Source organism: Oncorhynchus tshawytscha, linkage group LG09, assembly GCF_018296145.1.
Source record: "Oncorhynchus tshawytscha isolate Ot180627B linkage group LG09, Otsh_v2.0, whole genome shotgun sequence".
NCBI lineage: Eukaryota > Metazoa > Chordata > Actinopteri > Salmoniformes > Salmonidae > Oncorhynchus > Oncorhynchus tshawytscha.
The window spans coordinates 13,165,520-13,189,500 of NC_056437.1; the positions used below are offsets into that span (position 1 = coordinate 13,165,520).

Below are 23,981 nucleotides of genomic sequence, written 5' to 3' on the forward strand. Positions count from 1 at the left end.
GAAACGAGGAGGAGGGGGAGGACTGTATGAAATAACGAGGAGGAGGGGGAGGTCTGTCTGAAATAACGAGGAGGAGGGGAGGTATGTCTGAAATGAGGGGGAGGTCTGTAGGAAATGAGGAGGAGGGGGAGGTCTATAGGAAATAAGGAGGGGAGGGGGAGGTCTGTAGGAAATAAGGAGGAGGGGGAGGTCTGTAGGAAATGAGAAGGAGGAGGGGGAGGTCTGTATGAAATGGGGAGGGGGAGGTCTGTATGAAATGAGGAGGGGGAGGGGGAGGTCTGTATGAAATAAGAAGTAGGAGGGCGGAGGACTGTATGAAATAAGGAGGAGGGGGAGGTCTATGAAATAAGGAGGAGGGAGAGGTCTGTATGAAATAAGGAGGAGGGAGAGGTCTGTATGAAATAAGGAGGAGGGAGAGGTCTGTATGAAATAAGGAGGAGGGAGAGGTCTGTATGAAATGAGGAGGAGGAGGTCTGTATGAAATAAGAAGTAGGAGGGTGGAGGTCTGTATGAAATAAGGAGGAGGGGGAGGTCTGTATGAAATAAGGGGGAGGTCTGTAGGATGAGGAGGGAGAGGTCTGTATGAAATGAGGGGGAGGTCTGGAGGAAATGAGGAAGGTCTGGAGGAAATGAGGAGGGGGAGGTCTGGAGGAAATGAGGAGGGGGGGAGGTCTGGAGGAAATGAGGAGGGGGAGGTCTGGAGGAAATGAGGAGGGGGAGGTCTGGAGGAAATGAGGAGGGGGGAGGTCTGGAGGAAATGAGGAGGGGGGGAGGTCTGGAGGAAATGAGGAGGGGGAGGTCTGGAGGAAATGAGGAGGGGGGGAGGTCTGGAGGAAATGAGGAGGGGGAGGTCTGGAGGAAATGAGGAGGGGGAGGTCTGGAGGAAATGAGGAGGAGGGGGAGGTCTGTATGAAATGAGGAGGGGGGGGAGGTCTGTAGGAGGAGGAGGGGGAGGTCTGTATGAAACAAGGAGGAGGGGGAGGTCTGTATGAAACGAGGAGGAGGGGAGGTCTGTATGAAACGAGGAGGAGGGGGAGGTCTGTATGAAACGAGGAGGAGGGGGAGGTCTGTATGAAACGAGGAGGAGGGGGAGGTCTGTATGAAACGAGGAGGAGGGGGAGGTATGTATGAAACGAGGAGGAGGGGGAGGTCTGTATGAAACGAGGAGGAGGTATGTATGAAACGAGGAGGAGGGGAGGTCTGTATGAAACGAGGAGGAGGTCTGTATGAAACGAGGAGGAGGTCTGTATGAAACGAGGAGGAGGTCTGTATGAAACGAGGAGGAGGTCTGTATGAAACGAGGAGGAGGGGGAGGACTGTATGAAATAACGAGGAGGAGGGGGAGGTCTGTCTGAAATAACGAGGAGGAGGGGAGGTATGTCTGAAATGAGGGGGAGGTCTGTAGGAAATAAGGAGGAGGGGGGAGGTCTATAGGAAATAAGGAGGGGGGGCAGGTCTGTAGGAAATAAGGAGGGGAGGGGAGGTCTGTAGGAAATAAGGAGGAGGGGGAGGTCTGTAGGAAATGAGAAGGAGGAGGGGGAGGTCTGTATGAAATGGGGAGGGGGAGGTCTGTATGAAATGAGGAGGGGGAGGGGGAGGTCTGTATGAAATAAGAAGTAGGAGGGCGGAGGTCTGTATGAAATAAGGAGGAGGGGGAGGTCTGTATGAAATAAGGAGGAGGGAGAGGTCTGTATGAAATGAGGAGGGAGAGGTCTGTATGAAATGAGGAGGGAGAGGTCTGTATGAAATGAGGAGGGAGAGGTCTGTATGAAATGAGGAGGGAGAGGTCTGTATGAAATGAGGAGGAGAGGTCTGTATGAAATGAGGAGGAGGAGGTCTGTATGAAATAAGAAGTAGGAGGGTGGAGGTCTGTATGAAATAAGGAGGAGGGGGAGGTCTGTATGAAATAAGGGGGAGGTCTGTATGAGATGAGGAGGGAGAGGTCTGTATGAAATGAGGGGAGGTCTGGAGGAAATGAGGAGGGGGAGGTCTGGAGGAAATGAGGAGGGGGAGGTCTGGAGGAAATGAGGAGGGGGAGGTCTGGAGGAAATGAGGAGGGGGGGAGGTCTGGAGGAAATGAGGAGGAGGGGGAGGTCTGGAGGAAATGAGGAGGAGGGGGAGGTCTGGAGGAAATGAGGAGGAGGGGGAGGTCTGGAGGAAATGAGGAGGAGGGGGAGGTCTGGAGGAAATGAGGAGGAGGGGGAGGTCTGGAGGAAATGAGGGGAGGGGAGGTCTGGAGGAAATGAGGAGGAGGGGGAGGTCTGGAGGAAATGAGGAGGAGGGGGAGGACTGTATGAAATAAGAAGTAGGAGGGTGGAGGTCTGTATGAAATAAGGAGGAGGGGGAGGTCTGTATGAGATGGAGCAGGGAGAGGTCTGTATGAAATGAGGGGGAGGTCTGGAGGAAATGAGGAGGGGGAGGTCTGGAGGAAATGAGGAAATGAGGAGGAGGGGGAGGTCTGGAGGAAATGAGGAGGAGGGGGAGGTCTGGAGGAAATGAGGAGGAGGGGGAGGTCTGGAGGAAATGAGGAGGAGGGGGAGGTCTGGAGGAAATGAGGAGGGGGAGGTCTGGAGGAAAAGGAGGAGGGGGAGGTCTGGAGGAAATGAGGAGGAGGGGGAGGTCTGGAGGAAATGAGGAGGAGGGGAGGTCTGGAGGAAATGAGGAGGAGGAGGAGGGGGGAGGTCTGTATGAAATAAGAAGTAGGAGGGTGGAGGTCTGTATGAAATAAGGAGGAGGGGGAGGTCTGTATGAGATGGAGCAGGGAGAGGTCTGTATGAAATGAGGGGGAGGTCTGGAGGAAATGAGGAGGGGGAGGTCTGGAGGAAATGAGGAGGGGGAGGTCTGGAGGAAATGAGGAGGGGAGGTCTGGAGGAAATGAGGAGGAGGGGGAGGTCTGGAGGAAATGAGGAGGAGGGGGAGGTCTGGAGGAAATGAGGAGGAGGGGGAGGTCTGGAGGAAATGAGGAGGAGGGGGAGGTCTGGAGGAAATGAGGAGGAGGGGGAGGTCTGGAGGAAATGAGGAGGGGGGGGAGGTCTGGAGGAAATGAGGAGGAGGGGGAGGTCTGGAGGAAATGAGGAGGAGGGGGAGGTCTGGAGGAAATGAGGAGGAGGGGAGGTCTGTAGGAAATGAGGAGGAGGGGGAGGACTGTAGGAAATGAGGAGGAGGGGGGGTCTGTATGAAATCAGGAGGGGGAGGACTGTATGAAATCAGGAGGGGGAGTCTGTAGGAAATATGGAGGAGGAGGGGAGGACTGTATGAAATAAGGAGGAGGAGGGGGAGGACTGTATGAAATAAGGAGGAGGAGGGGGTTCTGTAGGAAATGAGGGTGAGGACTGTATGAAATAAGGAGGAGGAGGGGAGGTCTGTATGAAATGAGGAGGAGGAGGGGGAGGTCTGTGTGAAATAAGGAGGAGGGGGAGGTCTGTCTGAAATAAGGAGGGGGGGAGGACTGTATGAAATAAGGAGGTGGGGGGGAAGGGGGAGGACTGTAGATAATGAGGAGGAGGAGGGGGGAGATCTGTAGTTTTGAAAGCACAGGAAGGGATTGAACGTTATGATACTGTATTGATATTGTAAGGAAAGACAGAATATGATGATGTCTCATTGACGATGCCACTTTTGAATAAAGTCTCTTTCCGACCCCCAGGAGGACCAGGGTTACACGACCCATGTGAGAAGAAGCTGACCAACACCCTGACGGCCATGACAGACGAGGAGGCTGAGGCCATCACCTACAATGCACAGGTAACACCTCACTTCACACCTGTCACTTATAACTCGTGGGATATATAACCTTGCTTTAGCTCAGTGGGCTAACACAGTCTTGTGGCATGCCAGGAGACCTAGGTTTCAACCCAGTCGGTCATTCCTGGAGGCCATTACCTATAGCGTCCAGGTAGTCCTCGGTGTAGTTGTCTGCAGTGAGTGTTTCGTGTTGACAGCAGCTGGCCAGGGGGACTCCATCCTCTTATCTCTTCTGTAGCCTGGAGATTAGACCCCTGTCAGACAGGGGAGAGCCCTTAAAGATGCTCTGCTCAGCTACCTACTCTTATCTGGGCTCTGGGCTGTGGTGAGTGGAGTGGGACCGCATCGATACACACCTTATCAATCCAGCCTCACCGCCTCCCACCCAGGATCTGAACCTTAATGATGAGCATGGAAAAGCACTGCCTCATTAGCCCTGGGACATGTGTGTGTGAGCCCGTATTTATGTGTATTTACATTCGGAATGTGTTCAGACCAATCTACACACAATACCCCAAAATGACAAACAAAAATAGGTTTTTAGAAATTGTTGCTAATTTATATAAAATTAAAACTGAAATCACATTTATATAAGTATTCAGACCCTTTACTCAGTACTTTGTTGAAGCACCTTTGGCAGTGATTACAGCCTCGAGTCTTCTTATGTATGACGCTACAAGCTTGGCAAACCTGTATCACTGCAACACCTGTATATATCTTCTCTGCAGATCCTCTCAAGCTCTGTCAGGTTGGATGGGGTGCATCGCTGCACAGCTATTTTCAGGTCTCTCCAGAGATGTTAGATCTATGTGTGTGCGTGTGTCTGTGCCAATGTTTGTGTTGCTTCACAGTCCCTGCTGTTCCAGAAGGTGTTTTTTAAAATCTGTTTTTTAAATGTCATTTTACTGCTGTCATGTGCTTATTACTGAGGAGTGACTTCCATCTGGCCACTCTACCAAAAAGGCCTTGGTGGAGTGTTGCAGAGATGGTTGTCTTTCTAGATAGTTCTCCCATATCCACAGAGGAACTCAGGAGCTCTGTCAGAGAGACCATCGTGTTCTTGGTCACCTCCCTGACCAAGGCCCTTCTCCCCTGATTGTTCAGTTTGGCCGGGCAGCCAGCTCTAGGAAGAGTCTTGGTGGTTCAAAACGTCTTCCATTTAAGAATGATGGAGGCCACTGTGTTTTTGAGAACCTTCAATGCTGCAGAATTGTTTTGGTACCCTTCCCCAGATCTGTGCCTTAACACAATCCTGTCTCGGAGCTCTACGGAAAATTCCTTCGACCTCATAGAGTGGTTTTTGCTCTGACATTCACTGTCAACTGTGGGATGTTATATAGACAGTTTTTTGAGAGAGAGGATATAGAGAGGATAGAGAGAAGGATGGAGAGAGAGAATGGAGGTGTGTGTGCGTGCTTGCAGCCCCAAAGGCATCTATTTTATCTTAGGTAAGTCTGTGCTTCTTCTCCTTTCATCATTCTCTCAGTGACGAACAGATGGTGTTAAACTGCCAATCACGATATCCACAATATATTTCCCTGCAGACATAGTCATAGATACAGTGAACCATGAAGACCCAATAGCTTCTCTATGTCACTAGTCTGAGCCACAGCAAAGTGCTGCTCAAATGATCTGCTTGTATTGTTTACCTGGAGTTAGTTCTGGAGCCACTGTTGCTAAGTAAACCCAGTGACACCTGGCAACTGTGATGGCAGTTGTTGCTGAAGAGGTACGTGTTCATAAAAACAAACAACAGTAAAACCATTTGTTTTATTTAAATGTATTTCTACTGTCTGTTTTAGACAGTAGACAGTAGAGGGGCTTTAAACCCCCATCGCCAGGGGGGATGTGGTCTGGAGTTGGCAGCTTTACCACTAGACTACACTCCAGTTGTCCTGTCTTTCTCTTTGTGTCTGTCCTCCTGCCTGCCTCTTTCCTCCTTAGTCTGTTGTTAAGTCTTTCTGTCTTTTTCAACTCTCTCTCTCTCTCAGCACGCCCTGAGACTGATGGCGTTTGGTCAGATCTACAAGGTGCTGGAGATGGACCCTCTCCCCTCTAGTAAACCCCAGAAGTACCCTTGGTCAGACAGGGATGGTTCAGGGCTGAAGAGGCCTTATGAGGACGGGCCCACGGACGACAAAGACCTCATCAAGAAAATGAAGAGGAACCTGAGGAAAGGTCAGCTCTGCTCCCCTGACCTTGCTCAGTCATTTGACCTGGACCATGTGATAATATAAGATAAACTTATCTGTCCACAGACATTTTTCTTGGACAATTACGGCCAGTAGTTTCTCTAGTTGGCTATACAGAATAAACAGATCTAGGACCAGGCTATAATAAACTTATCAGAAGGAATTGGTTAGAAGGAAACAGATTTAGCAATGAGCTTCTGGAATAGAATAGTGCACACAGCCACACATCACAGTCAGAGTGTGAAGCTGTTGTCTGAGGATTCGATCAAACTGTTTCTGTGTTTTGAGATGGTGGTTGGGTAGTGCTACTATGTTAGAATTAGGCAGAAATGATGGTCTTTGGAAAAGGGCTGGGCGATATGGCCAAAATATCATATCATATATGGTATTTTTCACATTTTTGATGGTATTTTATGCTTTTGATTAATAAAAGTTCTACATTTGCATTTTGAGTAGTGAATGATCCCAGGGTGGCAACACATACATTCTCAGTGATTTCAATGAGTCTTTCTACATTCTGATTGTTTGATACTGTTCAATTCAACTTCAACCAAAACAAATTTCCTGCATTTCATCAAGTTCTGCATTTCCTGCACTCATTTGAGATCATTTCCACACTGCCACGATATGGGCAAAATACTAGGCCTTATATTTAACCACATGTTGCAATTGGGAATTAGATTAAAACACTTGGGAGAACTGTTGGAATCATGGAAATAGAATGTTTATTATAATTCTATAGTTAGAATATAAATAATAGTGGGCACTTTGAATACAGTGTTGTTTGACATGACAAGAAATGAAAATGCCATGGATGAGTTATTGTGACACGGTAGGAGCCAAAGTGATGTTCCGTGTTTCCTCGGGGACCCTATAATCTTTGGCTACATTCAATCTTTATTCATGTAGCCAACATATTCATGCTTCGCCTATTCCTCTTTGATTTAGAAGATACTGTTGCACAAACAACATGCTGATTTAGGCCTCCACCAATACTGGTATCCTGCTGTATTAGCTAGCTACGGTTGCTCTGACTCACTACTTTTATAGCCAGCTAACTACCGATTAGCATTAGTGACTAACACGATTTAGCTTAACTGACTAAGATAATACAAACTAGCTGTTTGCAGATGTAAGAAACACAAACTAATATTGTAATTATAGAACGCTTGTGAATGTATATTAAAATCAAATTGGAAACAACATTGTTGTCATCAACATTGTTGCATTTGCTGCATTGACCATGCAGACTGAACGAAAGTGGCTCGTGGGCAAGCAACAACAAATGCGCTCCTTGAGTGACAGGGGGCGGGACTAGGTCTGTGTGGAAAGGGGCAATGAGAGAGTGGAGAGGGATGACTCAAGTAGCGGAGTAAATTATAAAAATAGACGTTACACACAGCTTATCATATTTAACAAACCAAACATTCAAGTACCGTTAGAGAAGGTGAAGTAAAAACCCAAACTGGTCAGTGCATCAATACCATTATATAGTAAAATAAGGTATTACCGCCCAGCTCTACTTTGGAAGCAAGGGTCCCCTTTTGTAATATTCAAAAACACAATCAAAAGCTCCAAGGCAACTTCTCAGGTACAGTGTTCTGTGAATAAGCATTTATAATATCACCATGTATTTAAGACATTTGTTGATTGAACAACAATCACTGTTATTTTGTTTACCCTCTCTTGTATCTCTCGCTGTCTCCCTTTCTCTCTCTATCACTCTCTGTCATCCTTTCTCTCGCTGTCTCCCTTTCTCTCTCGCTCCCTTTCTCTCTCTCTCTCTCTCTCTCTCTCTCTCTCTCTCTCTCGTTGTCTCTCCTTTACTCTTTCTCTACTCCACCTATCCTCCAGTCCTCGACAGCAAAGCAATAGACACCAACCAACCAATGAATGCTCTGATGCGTCTGAATCAGATACGTCCAGGTCTGCAGTACAAGCTGCTGTCCCAGTCCGGCCCGGTCCACGCTCCTGTCTTCACCATGTCTGTAGACGTAGACAGCACTGTGCACGAAGCCTCAGGCTCCTCCAAAAAAACCGCCAAGCTGCATGTTGCTGTGAAGGTAAAAGATCCCTATATGCCAGGTGACTGAGAGAAGAGGTGGATACATGTTGGGAAGGGGAGGTAAATAAAGCGTGTGGGTCGGAGGGGGAAGGGGCTAAATAGAGGGCCCCTGGTCAACTGAGATGGCGCTGCAGTGGATAGCAGCCGTTTGACAGGCTCCTGATCAATTCTACTATATATTTTTTTTAATTATGCTGGTCTTAACTTTTTTTTGTACATAATGTCTCCGCCATTAATTTCCTATGACTGAAAATCCCTTCTGGAGATCAGAAGAGCGATCAATAACCTCGGATTACAATTTCTACTTCGTCGGCAACTCTGGACATTCTGCTTTCTCCGGACCAGGCCCTAATGCCCGTGATTTTAAAGAGGAAGCCACCACGCATAAGAGTCAGACGAGCCGGCATCCTGACCAAAATACGTTGGCGAGATAATAAACCGCCTCTACCCTCTGTTCCGTTGGCAAGATAATTACCCGCCTCTACCCTCTGTCCCATTAGCAAACTTAGTCACTAGAGAACAAACTTGACGTTCTGTTCAACATTATCCTACCAACGGGACCTGAAGAACTGTAATATTCTATGTTTGACGGCGTCGTGGCTGAACAAGGACATGGATAATATACATCTCGCTGGCTTTTCCATGCATCGTCAAGAACAGTCTGCAGCCTTGGGTAAGATGAGGGGGGAGGAGAGTGTGTCTCTGTTAACAACAGCTGGTGCACAATCTCTAATATTATGGAAGTCTTGAGTTTTTGCTTGCCTGAGTTAGAGTACCTCATGATAAGCTGTAGGCCATACTATATATCAAGAGTTTTCATCTATATTTTTCATAGCTGTCTATTTACCACCACAAACTGATGCTGGAACTAAAACTTAGAGGTGAGAAAATCTAGATGACCTTTACTCCACTCACAGAAACGCATACAAGGCTCTCCCTTGCCCTCTGACCATAACTCTATCCTCCTGATTCCACCTTACAAGCAAAAACTCTAACTGGAAGTACCAGTGGTCCGATGAAGCAGATTCTAAGATACAGTACTGTTTCGCTTGTACAGACTGGAATATGTTCCGGGATTTATACGATGGCATTGAAGAGTTTACCACAACATTCACCGGCTTCATTAATAAGTGCATCGACGACGTCGTCCCCACAGCGACCGGACGTACATACGTATCCCAACAACCTGCCCCTCAACGTCAGCAATAGATAGGAGCTGATCCTGTACTACAGGAAACAGAATGCCAAGCTCGCCCCCATCCACATCGACAGGGCTGTAGTGGAGCAGGTCGAGAGCTTCCTCTGTGTCCACATCACCAAGGAATTGACATGGTCCAGACACACCAAGACAGTCGTGAAGAAGTCAAGACACTGCCTCTTCCCAATCAGGAGGCTGAAAAGGTTTGGCATGGGTCCTCAGATCCTCAAAAGGTTCTACAGCTGCACCATTGAGAGCATCTTGACTGCATCACCACTTGGTATGGCAACTGCTTGCAATCCGACCGCAAGGCACTACAGAGGGTGGAGCGTACGGCCGAGTACATCACTGAGGCTGAGCATCCCTACCATCCAGGTCCTCTATACCAGGCGGTGTCAGAGGAAGGCCTGAACATTTCTCAAAGATTCCAGCCACCCAAGTCATAGACTGTTCTCTCAGCTACCGCACGGCAGGTAGTACCGATGCACCAAGTCTAGAACCAACAGGAGCCTGAACAGCTTCTACCCCCAAGCCATAAGACTGCTAAATAGTTAGTCAGAGTAGGAATTGGTTAACTATTTAACTATCTGCATTGAACCTTTTTGCACTAACTCTTTTGTCTCATCAAACACTGCTGCTAATGTTTATTATCTATCCTGTTGCCTAGTCATTTGACCCCTACTGTACCTATATGTTCATTTCAACCTCAATGACCTCGTAGCCCTGCACATTGACTCAGTACTGGTACCCAGTGTATATAACTAAGTTATCATTACTCATCGTGTTATTATTATTCTACCTTTCTCTGTAATGTCGGGAAGGTCCCGTATGTAAGCATTTCACTATTGGTCCACACCTGTTGTTTTTGAAGCATGTGACAAATAACATTTGATATTGATTTGTGAGTGTGTTTTACAATGCAGTGTACAGTGTGGGAGTGTTGCAGGCTTTTCACACTACTGAGTTGAGCTATACTTCGCCGGCCTGCTTACACATTCACCATAGTAGATGGAGCGGTGTTAGAAAGGACTGTGAAACTAAACATCTGGTTCAGGTCGGGTCGTTGTGATAGAACTACTAGATAGTACTAATAGTTGTATAGTAGCAACAGCATTGAGGCATTAGTGTTTGTACACAGGGTCACAGTCTAGACAGACAGATAGGTAATATGATTGTATAAGATAAGTAAGTTAGTAGGCCAGAGACACATCTGTTGCGTTGTGTGAGGAGAGAAGTATGCGATTCAGACTAGAGGTCGACTGATTATGATTTTTCAACAGCGATACTGATTAATCGGCCGATTTAAAAAAATATATAATAATAATAATAAAAATGTATTTGTAATAATGACAATTACTACAATACTGAATGAACACTTATTTTAACTTGATATAATACATCAATAAAAATCTATTTAGCCTCAAGTAAATAATGACACATGTTCAATTTGGTTTAAATAATGCAAAAACAAAGTGTTGGAGAAGTAAAAGTGCAATATGTGCCATGTAAAAAAAGCTAACGTTTCAGTTCCTTGCTCAGAACATGAGAACATATGAAAGTTGGTGGTTCCTTTTAACATGAGACTTCAATATTCCAAGGTAAGAGGTTTTAGGTTGTTGTTAATATAGTATTTATAGGACTAATTCTCTCTATACCATTTGTATTTCATATAACTTTGACTATTGGATGTTCTTATAGGCACTATAGTATTGCCTATAAGGAACACATCGACAACAGCCACACTCGAAGCAGCGTTACCCATTGCTCCACAAAAGCCGCGGCCCTTGCAGAGCAAGGGGAATAACTACTCTAAGTCTCAGAGCGAGTGACGTTTGAAACGCTATTAGCGCGCACCCCGCTAACTAGCTAGCCATTCCACATCGGTTACACCATTCATTAGGCTGATAGGCTTGAAGTCATATACAGCACATTGCTTGCGAAGAGCTGCTGGCATAAAACACACGAAAGTGTGGTTTGAATGAATGCTTACGGGCCTGCTGCTGCCTACCATCGCTCAGTCAGACTGCTCTATCAAATCATAGACTTAATTATAGCATAACACACAGAAATACGAGCCTTTGGGTCATTTAATATGGTCGAATCCGGAAACTATCATTTTGAAAACAAAACCTTTTGGATCCCCCGAACTGACATGGTGAAAATCTGTCGTTCTGCCCCTGAACAAGGCAGTTAACCCACCGTTCCTAGGCCGTCATTGAAAGTAAGAATGTGTTCCTAACTGACTTGCCTAGTTAAATAAAGGTGTAAAAAAATAAATAATAATTGGTGCCCAGATTTCCGATTGTTATGAAAACTTGAAATCGGCCCTAATTAATCGGCCGACCTCTAATTCAGACACATCTATTGTGTTGTGTGAGGAGAGGAGAGGAGTGGAGTGGAGTGCAAGTGTCAGTCATGCAGTGTTGTGTTGTTGGGCTCCAGTTGTGGTCACACAGGGATGACTCTAACCCCCCCTCCTCGCCTCGCCCCGCCCCCCTACTGGATACTGTGGGGTAAGGCGGCCAAATCCGTGTAATCCCAAAGTCGTTGTGAACAAAGAGACTCTCCCAAGCATAGAGCTGGGATGATCCTCTATCCTCCAACGATTGCCATAAAAGGTCCCGATACTACTCTGCTTCTCCACTGCTTTGATCTGGTGCCCCTGGGACGCACGCGCAGGGACGCACGCGCAGGGACGCACGCGCAGGGACGCACGCGCAGGGACGCACGCGCAGGGACGCACGCGCAGGGACGCACGCGCAGGGACGCACGCGCAGGGACGCACGCGCAGGGACGCACGCGCAGGGACGCACGCGCAGGGACGCACGCGCAGGGACGCACGCGCAGGGACGCACGCGCAGGGACGCACGCGCAGGGACGCACGCGCAGGGACGCACGCGCAGGGACGCACGCGCAGGGACGCACGCGCAGGGACGCACGCGCAGGGACGCACGCGCAGGGACGCACGCGCAGGGACGCACGCGCAGGGACACCAAGGTCCGGACCTCTGTAATGTTTTCGAAAAACTGTTGAGAGTTAAAATGTTTTGAAACTTGGTTGTGCATCAGCAGTTTTCCTCTTGTAACATGTCACTCAGTTAGGAGGCAGGTAGCCTAGCGGTTAGAGCATTGGGACAGTAACTGAAAGATTGCTGTTTCGAATCCCGGAGCCCACAAAGCTCTGGGCACCACATTGATTTCTCACTCAAATACAATATTAACATGGAATAAGTCATGCAAAATGTTTAGAATTGCAGGAAATTAGCTGTAAAACTGCAACAACAAGAAAGTTCCGTAAAGCAAACATATTTGTTTACCTTTTGTTAATAAAATCCATGTTCTGCTAACAGGTTCCTCTGAGTTAATGTGTAGAGGCTAAGTGTTTGTAGATGGACTAAACTCAGACTCTGGTAATGGCCCTGCGCGCACGACTGTGTGTGTGTATGCATGTTTACGTGCGCACGCGTGTGTGTGTCCAGCTGCAGCACAATCACCAATTTGGGTCATACACAAAGGGTGTTCCTGTTCCATCCACACAGAGAAAGGTACCGGTCCACTGACTACAGAAGCCCCAACTGTACTGTGCTTTTGCTGGTGAATTAGCCTGTAGGGAACCTGCTATTATAGTAATACAGTGTTGGAGATTAAACTCAGTCACTCAGATCCGGAATTCAGGACCGACAGTAGTATTGTTAAGAAGTGAATGAACATTGGGATAGTTTTAGAGGAAGGAATCAGAAGTGGTTGAATATGGATTTGTGCCTGACTTGCTTTCATTCCTCTTCATCTCCTCTTCCTCCATCTATTCCTCCCCACTTTCTCATTCCTCCTCTCCTCTTTCTCTTCTAATCCTCCTCCACTTCCCTCTATCGCTCTTCTTCCTCTGTCTAGGTCCTTCAGGCGATGGGTTACCCTACAGGGTTTGATACGGACCTGGACTGCAGTGCAGACGAGAAGTCCGACGGAGAGGGGAGGAGTGAATCGTCCACACACAGCAATAACACAACACACTCAGACAGCTCAAATACACTGGAGGTACACTACACATACACACACACACACACACTTTATATACTTTGTTTGAATCCACCAATCAAATGTACAAGAAAAGGATCCAAACATTTCAAAGGTCCCTGTATGCATGGCACTCAAGGGTACAGAAAGAATCTCCTTGTCCAAACCGCTAGGCTGCCCACGACAGCTGAAACAGAGCAGTACCTAGACAATTGCTTTGCCCTAGTTTTTTGTCAGGCCCGCATACTGGAGGCCACGCCCTGCAAGCCTGTGTACCTGGCCGAGACTGCCAAATATCAGCGCCACCAGCTTGCACCTACACCCGAGGCATCCCAGCGTGCCACGAGGGGCTGGTATTTAAGCAGCTTCTTGGCATCCTTCTATGAACAGCAGCCGTTTACAACATGGGCAATGGACTCCATTGCATTTGAATCATGTAGAATACAAAATGGATCATGGTTTGCAGGGTACCAGAGTGCTAGATCATATTTTGTTGGTAGAGCTTGCAGCATTAACAGTAAAGGTGAGAATGTTGTTACCAACGGCAGCATTCTGGTACATGGAGACAGAGTGGTCAGCATTGTTTTTGATGAGCGTAACATACCTACATGTATGTGGGTATCCATAATAAATGAACAATGAAAATGTCCCTGTCTCGTAACGAGCACGCGCACACACACGCGCACACACACACACACACATACACGCACGCAAGGCCACCAGAAGCAATATACACTACATGACCAAAAGTATGTGGACACCTGCTCGTGGAACATCTCATTCCTAAATCATGGGCATTAATATGGAGTTGGTCCACCCTTTGCTGCTATAACAGCCTCCGCTCTTCTGGAAAGGCTTTCCACTAGATGTTGGAACATTGCTTCTGGCACTTGCTTCCATTCAGCCACAAGAGTATTAGTGAGGTCGGGCACTGAGTTTGGGTGGTTAGGCCTGGCTCTTAGTCGGCATACCAATTCATCCCATAGGTGTTCAATGGGGTTGAGGTCAGGTCTCTATGCAGGCCAGTCAAGTTCTTCCACACCGATCTAGTCAAACCATTTCTGTATGGACCTCACTTTGTGCCTTCCCACTGGAAGCACAGAAATGTCATTGTATGCTGTAGTGTTAAGATTTCCCTTCACTGGAACTAAGGGGCTTAGCCCAAACCATGAAAAACAGTGCCAGACTATTACTCCTCCTCCACCAAACTTTACTGTTGGCACAATGCATTCGGGCAAGTAGTGTTCTCCTGGCATCCGCCAAACCCAGATTCGTCCATTGGACTGCCAGATGGTGAAGCATGATTCATCGCTCCAGAGAACACGAGTCCAATGGCGGCGAGCTTTACACCAGCCAACGCTTGGCATTGCGCATGGTGATCTTAGGCTTGTGTGCGGCTGCTCGGCCATGGAAACCCATTGTTTGTCTATGGAGAATGCATGGCTGTGTGCTCGATTTTAAACACCTGTCAGCAACGGGTGTGGCTGAAATAGCAATATCCACTAATTTGAAGGCGTGTCCACATACTTTTGTATATATTGTGTAGATTCTCTGTTGATCCAGTGTTGCTGGTTATGTTATCTGTCTGTAATCATAATTTTTATTCTGTTCTTGTGGTCTCGCAGGTCCGAACTCAGGGTCCTATTCTGACGGCCAGTGGTAAGAACCCCGTCATGGAGCTCAATGAGAAACGCAGAGGTCTGAAGTACGAGCTCATATCAGAGAGCGGGGGCAGCCATGACAAACGCTTTGCCATGGAGGTGAGGAATGCACCGGCCGTTTCTCCACTGGAACTGTATATCACACACACACACACACACACACACACACACACACACACACACAGACTGTCTAAGAACTTTGATACAACTCAATGGAGGTTGGTGCATACTACCTGGCTAGCTCATCAGATACTACATCAGTCTTTCCCAGACCAGTGTAGTGTTGTCCCATCCAGTCATGTCTCCCTCCCTCCAGACCAGTGTAGTGTTGTCCCATCCAGTCATTCCTCCCTCCAGACCAGTGTAGTGTTGTCCCATCCAGTCATTCCTCCCTCAAGACCAGTGTAGTGTTGTCCCATCCAGTCATTCCTCCCTCCAGACCAGTGTAGTGTTGTCCCATCAGTCATTCCTCCCTCCAGACCAGTGTAGTGTTGTCTCATCCAGTCATTCCTCCCTCCAGACCAGTGTAGTGTTGTCCCATCCAGTCATGTCTCCCTCCCTCCAGACCAGTGTAGTGTTGTCCCATCCAGTCATGTCTCCCTCCCTCCAGACCAGTGTAGTGTTGTCCCATCCAGTCATTCCTCCCTCCAGACCAGTGTAGTGTTGTCCCATCCAGTCATTCCTCCCTCCAGACCAGTGTAGTGTTGTCCCATCCAGTCATGTCTCCCTCCAGACCAGTGTAGTGTTGTCCCATCCAGTCATTCCTCCCTCCAGACCAGTGTAGTGTTGTCCCATCCAGTCATGTCTCCTCCAGACCAGTGTAGTGTTGTCCCATCCAGTCATTCCTCCCTCCAGACCAGTGTAGTGTTGTCCCATCCAGTCATTCCTCCCTCCAGACCAGTGTAGTGTTGTCTCATCCAGTCATTCCTCCCTCCAGACCAGTGTAGTGTTGTCCCATCCAGTCATGTCTCCCTCCCTCCAGACCAGTGTAGTGTTGTCCCATCCAGTCATGTCTCCTCCCTCCAGACCAGTGTAGTGTTGTCCCATCCAGTCATTCCTCCCTCCAGACCAGTGTAGTGTTGTCCCATCCAGTCATTCCTCCCTCCAGACCAGTGTAGTGTTGTCCCATCCAGTCATTCCTCCCTCCAGACCAGTGTAGTGTTGTCCCATCCAGTCATTCCTCCCTCCAGACCAGTGTAGTGTTGTCCATCCAGTCATTCCTCCCTCTGCAGACCAGTGTAGTGACTTGTCCACATCCAGTCATGTCTCCCTCCTCCAGACCAGTGTAGTGTTGTCCCATCCAGTCATGTCTCCCTCCCTCCAGACCAGTGTAGTGTTGTCCCATCCAGTCATTCCTCCCTCCAGACCAGTGTAGTGTTGTCCCATCCAGTCATTCCTCCCTCCAGACCAGTGTAGTGTTGTCCCATCCAGTCATTCCTCCTCCAGACCAGTGTAGTGTTGTCCCATCCAGTCATTCCTCCCTCCAGACCAGTGTAGTGTTGTCCCATCAAATCAAATTTTATTTGAGTAGGCAAGATACAGTAGATGATATGTAAGGGGATAAAGAATATGTACATAAGGATATATGAATGAGTGATGGTACAAGATACAGTATGACATACAGTATATACATATGAGATAAGTATGTAAACCAGTCATGTCTCCCTCCAGACCAGTGTAGTGTTGTCCCATCCAGTCATTCCTCCCTCCAGACCAGTGTAGTGTTGTCTCATCCAGTCATGTCTCCTCCAGACCAGTGTAGTGTTGTCCCATCCAGTTATTCCTCCCTCCAGACCAGTGTAGTGTTGTCCCATCCAGTCATGTCTCCCTCCCTCCAGACCAGTGTAGTGTTGTCCCATCCAGTCTTTCCTCCCTCCAGACCAGTGTAGTGTTGTCCCATCCAGTCATGTCTCCCTCCAGACCAGTGTGGACCAGTGTTGTCCCATCCAGTCATGTCTCCCTCCAGACCAGTGTAGTGTTGTCCCATCCAGTCATTCCTCCCTCCAGACCAGTGTAGTGTTGTCCCATCCAGTCATGTCTCCCTCCCTCCAGACCAGTGTAGTGTTGTCTCATCCAGTCATGTCTCCCTCCCTCCAGACCAGTGTAGTGTTGTCCCATCCAGTCTTTCCTCCCTCCAGACCAGTGTAGTGTTGTCTCATCCAGTCATGTCTCCTCCAGACCAGTGTAGTGTTGTCTCATCCAGTCATGTCTCCCTCCCTCCAGACCAGTGTAGTGTTGTCCCATCCAGTCTTTCCTCCCTCCAGACCAGTGTAGTGTTGTCTCATCCAGTCATATCTCCCTCCAGACCAGTGTAGTGTTGTCCCATCCAGTCATTCTTCCCTCTGCTCAGCTGTGATGTTTTCTGTCACGCCTCAGTGACTCTGTGATAGATCCACATCACTTTGCGAAGGTCAAGTCTGTCACACCTGACATGTAGTGTTTCTCCTGTCTGATGGATACAGGTGTTGAAGCTACAGATCCTTCCTCTGGCTGGTGTCATTAGTCAGCACCAGTAGCAATACAATACCACCAGACATACAGGATATCTCTATACCACCAGACATACAGGATATCTCTATACCAGCAGACATACAGGATATCTCTATACCACCAGACATACAGGATATCTCTATACCACCAGACATACAGGATATCTCTATACCACCAGACATACAGGATATCTCTATACCACCAGACATACAGGATATCTCTATACCACCAGACATACAGGATATCTCTATACCACCAGACATACAGGATATCTCTATACCACCAGACATACAGGATATCTCTATACCACCAGACATACAGGATATCTCTATACCACCAGACATACAGGATATCTCTATACCACCAGACATACAGGATATCTCTATACCACCAGACATACAGGATATCTCTATACCACCAGACATAGAGGATATCTCTATACTATACCACCAGATATACAGGATATCTCAATACCACCAGACATACAGGATATCTCTATACTATACCACCAGACATACAGGATATCTCTATACTATACTACCAGACATACAGGATATCTCTATACCAGCAGACATACAGGATATCTCTATACTATACCACCAGACATACAGGATATCTCTATACTATACCACCAGACATACAGGATATCTCTATACTATACTACCAGACATACAGGATATCTCTATACCAGCAGACATACAGGATATCTCTATACTATACCACCAAACATACAGGATATCTCTATACTATACCACCAGACATACAGGATATCTCTATACTATACCACCAGACATACAGGATATCTCTATACTATACCACCAGACATACAGGATATCTCTATACTATACCACCAGACATACAGGATATCTCTATACTATACCACCAGACATATAGGATATCTCTATACTATACCACCAGACATACAGGATATCTCTATACTATACCACCAGACATACAGGATATCTCTATACTATACCACCAAACATACAGGATATCTCTATACTATACCACCAGACATACAGGATATCTCTATACTATACCACCAGACATACAGGATATCTCTATACTATACCACCAGACATACAGGATATCTCTATACCACCAGACATACAGGATATCTCTATACTATACCACCAGACATACAGGATATCTCTATACCACCAGACATACAGGATATCTCTATACTATACCACTAGACATACAGGATATCTCTATACCACCAGACATACAGGATATCTCTATACTATACCACCAGACATACAGGATATCTCTATACTATACCACTACACATACAGGATATCCTGTAGCAAAACAGAAGTTCAAATCAAATCAGATCAAATGTTATTGGTCACATACACGTGGTTAGCAGATGTTATTGCGAGTGTAGCTAAATGCTTGTGCTTCTAGAACCGACCGTGCAGCAGTACCTAACAGGTAATATTTAACAATTACACAACACAACCTAATAGACACAATCTAGTAAAGGAATGGGATGAGAATATATAAGTATAAAATATATGGATGGACAGTGACCAGAGTGGCTAAGATGCAATAGATAGTGAAGAATAGATAGTGAAGTATACAGTCTACATTATATACATATTAGATGAGTAAATAAAATAAAAATCCTTATCGATTCAAACTCAACAGACACATCTGATCAGCTCTTCTTTACCCAACGCATGCTTACTTGAGTGTGTGTGTGTGTGTGTGTGTCTCCCTCTGTCTCCAGGTGGAGGTGGATGGTCAGAAGTTCCGGGGGGCGGGGCCTAATAAGAAGGTAGCGAAGGCGTCCGCTGCGTTGGCTGCTCTGGAGAAACTGTTCTCTGGTCCCAACGCCACCGCTATCAAGAAGAAGAAGATCATCCCTCAACACTCTGTACGTTAGCTGATCAGAGAGACAGTACTGCTATCAACACTTTCTGTTTACAGGAGTCGGAGTGGTCAGTTAGTAATATCAATTTTATAGAGCAGGGCTCTCCAACCCTGTTCCTGGAGAGTTACTGTCCTGTAGGGTTTCACTCCAACCCTGTTCCTGGAGAGTTACTGTCCTGTAGGGTTTCACTCCAACCCTGTTCCTGGAGAGTTACTGTCCTGTAGGGTTTCACTCCAACCCTGTTCCTGGAGAGTTACTGTCCTGTAGGGTTTCACTCCAACCCTGTTCCTGGAGAGTTACTGTCCTGTCCTGTAGGGTTTCACTCCAACCCTGTTCCTGGAGAGTTACTGTCCTGTAGGGTTTCACTCACAACCCTGTTCCTGGAGAGTTACTGTCCTGTAGGGTTTCACTCCAACCCTGTTCCTGGAGAGTTACTGTCCTGTAGGGTTTCACTCCAACCCTGTTCCTGGAGAGTTACTGTCCTGTAGGGTTTCACTCCAACCCTGTTCCTGGAGAGTTACTGTCCTGTAGGGTTTCACTCCAACCCTGTTCCTGGAGAGTTACTGTCCTGTAGGGTTTCACTCCAACCCTGTTCCTGGAGAGTTACTGTCCTGTAGGGTTTCACTCCAACCCTGTTCCTGGAGAGTTACTGTCCTGTAGGGTTTCACTCCCTGTTCCTGGAACCCTGTTCCTGGAGAGTTACTGTCCTGTACTGTTCCTGGAGAGTTACTGTAGGGTTTCACTCCAACCCTGTTCCTGGAGAGTTACTGTCCTGTAGGGTTTCACTCCAACCCTGTTCCTGGAGAGTTACTGTCCTGTAGGGTTTCACTCCAACCCTGTTCCTGGAGAGTTACTGTCCTGTAGGGTTTCACTCCAACCCTGTTCCTGGAGAGTTACTGTCCTGTAGGGTTTCACTCCAACCCTGTTCCTGGAGAGTTACTGTCCTGTAGGGTTTCACTGTTCCTGGAGACCCTGTTCCTGGGAGAGTTACTGTCCTGTAGGGTTTCCTGGAGAGTTACTCCAACCCTGTTCCTGGAGAGTTACTGTCCTGTAGGGTTTCACTGTTCCTGGAGAGTTACTGTCCTGTAGGGTTTCACTCCAACCCTGTTCCTGGAGAGTTACTGTCCTGTAGGGTTTCACTCCAACCCTGTTCCTGGAGAGTTACTGTCCTGTAGGGTTTCACTCCAACCCTGTTCCTGGAGAGTTACTGTCCTGTAGGGTTTCACTCCAACCCTGTTCCTGTTTCCTGTAGGGTTTCCAACCCTGTTCCTGGAGAGTTACTGTCCTGTAGGGTTTCACTCCAACCCTGTTCCTGGAGAGTTACTGTCCTGTAGGGTTTCACTCCAACCCTGTTCCTGGAGAGTTACTGTCCTGTAGGGTTTCACCCTGTTCCTGGAACCCTGTTCCTGTTCCTGAGAGTTGTAGGGTTTCACTCCAACCCTGTTCCTGGAGAGAGTCCTACTGTTCCTGGAGGGTTTCACTCCAACCCTGTTCCTGGAGAGTTACTGTCCTGTAGGGTTTCACTCCAACCCTGTTCCTGGAGAGTCCTAGGGTTTCTGTTCCTGGAGAGGTTTCCTGGAGAGTTCCTGTAGGGTTTCCAACCCTGTTCCTGGAGAGTTACTGTCCTGTAGGGTTTCACTCCAACCCTGTTCCTGGAGAGTTACTGTCCTGTAGGGTTTCACTCCAACCCTGTTCCTGGAGAGTTACTGTCCTGTAGGGTTTCACTGTTCCTGGAGACCCTGTTCCTGGAGAGTTACTGTCCTGTAGGGTTTCACTCCAACCCTGTTCCTGGAGAGTTACTGTCCTGTAGGGTTTCACTCCAACCCTGTTCCTGGAGAGATACTGTCCTGTAGGGTTTCACTCCAACCCTGTTCCTGGAGAGATACCTGTCCTGTTCCTGGGGTTTCAGGGTTTCACTCCAACCCTGTTCCTGGAGAGCTACCGTCCTGTAGGGTTTCACTCCAACCCTGTTCCTGGAGAGTTACTGTCCTGTAGGGTTTCACTCCAACCCTGTTCCTGGAGAGTTACTGTCCTGTAGGGTTTCACTCCAACCCTGTTCCTGGAGAGTTACCGTCCTGTAGGGTTTCACTCCAACCCTGTTCCTGGAGAGTTACTGTCCTGTAGGGTTTCACTCCAACCCTGTTCCTGGAGAGTTACTGTCCTGTAGGGTTTCACTCCAACCCTGTTCCTGGAGAGATACTGTCCTGTAGGGTTTCACTCCAACCCTGTTCCTGGAGAGTTACCGTCCTGTAGGGTTTCACTCCAACCCTGTTCCTGGAGAGTTACTGTCCTGTAGGGTTTCACTCCAACCCTGTTCCTGGAGAGATACTGTCCTGATCAGTCATCAATACAGCCTGTTTACAGGGTAGTCTGATCAGTCATCAATACAGCCTGTTTATAGGGTAGTCTGATCAGTCATCAATGCTGCTTGTTTACAGTACTGTTTCTGTGTCCCTGTAGACAAAATGTTCCCTAGCTGCAGCAGTGGCAGCCTCAGCAGTAGCAGCCCAGGTGGCCAGAGGGAGAGGTAGAGCGGCAGCCCTGACCAGTGGAGCCTTCATTACCACAGCCACTGCACCAGGATACACACAGATACCAGGTACATGGAAATATGTGGGTCATCGTGTGTGTGTGTGTGTGTGTGTGTTATCATTATGTCCAGTCAACCAGCGATACTAATAGTCTACATGGCTTTAACATGTGTGACAGGCTTCGGGACCCCATATGGATACAGTGCTGCAGCTGCCCCAGCCTATGGTAAGTCTATAGGGTTAACATCTACCTCACTATTCTTTTCCTTCCCTTCCTGTTGGAGGCCCTACTGGAAAACAACACTGCATATTCCCATTGAGTCTGAGTTACATATAGAGGGCGAAATTGAAACTGAAGAATCGGGCGAATTTAAGAGCTAAATTAAAAAATGGAACTGATCATAACCTTTTGGTTCTTACTATGGTTGGAGCAAGCCTTGCTGCGCTTCTTCACCCACCTGAGTGTCCAGACTGCTGCTTGTTCTGCCCTTCTGCTTGTCTGTCTGTCCGTCAGTCTGTCCACCCTGACTCTCTGGACATCTCTCTCCTCTGTGTAACCCCCCAGGCTCTCTATCCACAGCCAGACAGCCAGATAGCCCATTCAAAGCTGCCCAGCCCAGGCAGAGACCGATGCCACCAACACACACAAAGACCGTCTATATGGGTTATACCCACTAACACTACCTCTGTAGACTACCTTCTAACCAAAGCTAGCTCTACTGTAATGCAGTACAGTACACACACACACACACACACACACACACACACACACACACACACACACAACATCTTCCAACCAATTGTATCTCAAAGCTCTACTAAATCCTTCTAAACAAGGGATACATTAACAGCGGACTGTTTAATTCACTCTACACTAGGGCTGTCCCCGACAACAACAACAAAAGTGTTTATGTCGCCCGAGAGTATCGTCGCAAATGTTCCCTCAAATTATTTGTGGCACTGAGTAAATTTCAGGTTTGCTGGGCGCAAACTTGAACGTTGTGAAAATTCTGTGCAACTTCCAGCGCGTGTTTACTGTGAACACTGAGGTTGTACCCGCTTTAAGTTACAGTTTAAACAGTGGCCAAGTAGGCTACGGTGGCTATTTGATCATAATGTAGGCCTACCATCAAAAACTATGGTGAAAATGCATCCCCTTACATGCTGACCAGACCGGACACGTCGCGTGCACTATTATTGCACCCACACTGCTCGCTCGCGCCAACGAGCGTCTGCGATGCCAAGGGTTAAAAAATAAGTCATTCCTATTTCTGACGCAGATCGTCCTGCCTCTCCCATCTTCTCATTGGTTTATTTATAGAAGCAGGTACCCACGTGTCATCTCCTCATTGGTTATACCCACGTGGGTGATTGAAAGACTAAATGTTTTGCCTGTTGTCGTGGTAATACTATGAAAGTGTAGATGCCAATCACCATATAAATTCAAAGATGAAAAAGCCTGGAAGGAGGAGAGATGACTAGAAATGATTCTCTTGGCCGTTTTGTGTGTGGATTAATTGTCGGAGTAAAGGACCTTGTGTATTTCAGGTAAAATAACAACTCAATGTTTATATCCCAGTACGAATTAGCTAGAAACAGCAAGCTAGCTAAATAGGCCAAATTAGCTAGCATGTGCAAGCTAGCTAGCTACATTGCCATACATGTTTAATGCTTTTTGACCTCTCCCAAAATTAATGTTATTGGTTCAGAGTTGTCATTGGTTCAAATACGTTGAGAACAAATTCTTATTTACAATGACAGCCTACCATAAGGCCTCCTGCGGGGACAGGGGCTGGATACATTTTTTTAATAAACTAGAAATATAACACAAAACACCCATCATGACAAGAGAGACACCACAACACATAGAGACCTAAAACAACAACACAGCATAGCAGCAACACAACATGATAATAACATGGTAGCAACACAACATGGCAGCAACACAACATGGTAGCAGCACAAAACATGGTACAAACATTGGACACAGACAACAGCACAAAGCGTAGAGACAACATTACGCAACACAGCCACAACTGTCAGTAAGAGTGTTTATCCACTTGTCCTTCAGACAAGGAGGTGACTGAAAATGTTGTTGTGTTGTTTGATGCAAGAAAACATTTAAGAAAATAAAATGCATTATTATTCCCATACCATTATTACAGAGAATCAGACAAATTATGCTACCCTCTGCCTATTGGCTACTTAGCT

General features: G+C 47.2%; 1 protein-coding gene across 10 annotated transcripts in view; it reads left to right on the forward strand.

Annotated features, from left to right (window-relative positions):
- The window catches only part of strbp (spermatid perinuclear RNA binding protein), a 179,900-nt gene that overhangs the window by 142,280 nt on the left and 13,639 nt on the right, over positions 1–23,981 (forward strand). For 6 of the 10 annotated variants that reach the window (XM_042326550.1, XM_042326554.1, XM_042326548.1 and 3 more), the window contains 8 exons: positions 3,647–3,744; positions 5,736–5,922; positions 7,791–7,999; positions 13,090–13,233; positions 14,838–14,972; positions 19,096–19,242; positions 21,700–21,838; positions 21,940–21,996. In XM_042326550.1, the coding sequence (XP_042182484.1) occupies positions 3,647–3,744; positions 5,736–5,922; positions 7,791–7,999; positions 13,090–13,233; positions 14,838–14,972; positions 19,096–19,242; positions 21,700–21,838; positions 21,940–21,996 (1,116 nt within the window). The remainder of the gene's footprint in view (positions 1–3,646; positions 3,745–5,735; positions 5,923–7,790; positions 8,000–13,089; positions 13,234–14,837; positions 14,973–19,095; positions 19,243–21,699; positions 21,839–21,939; positions 21,997–23,981) is intronic. The other 4 variants (XM_042326556.1, XM_042326552.1, XM_042326557.1 and 1 more) reach the window with 1 other exon arrangement.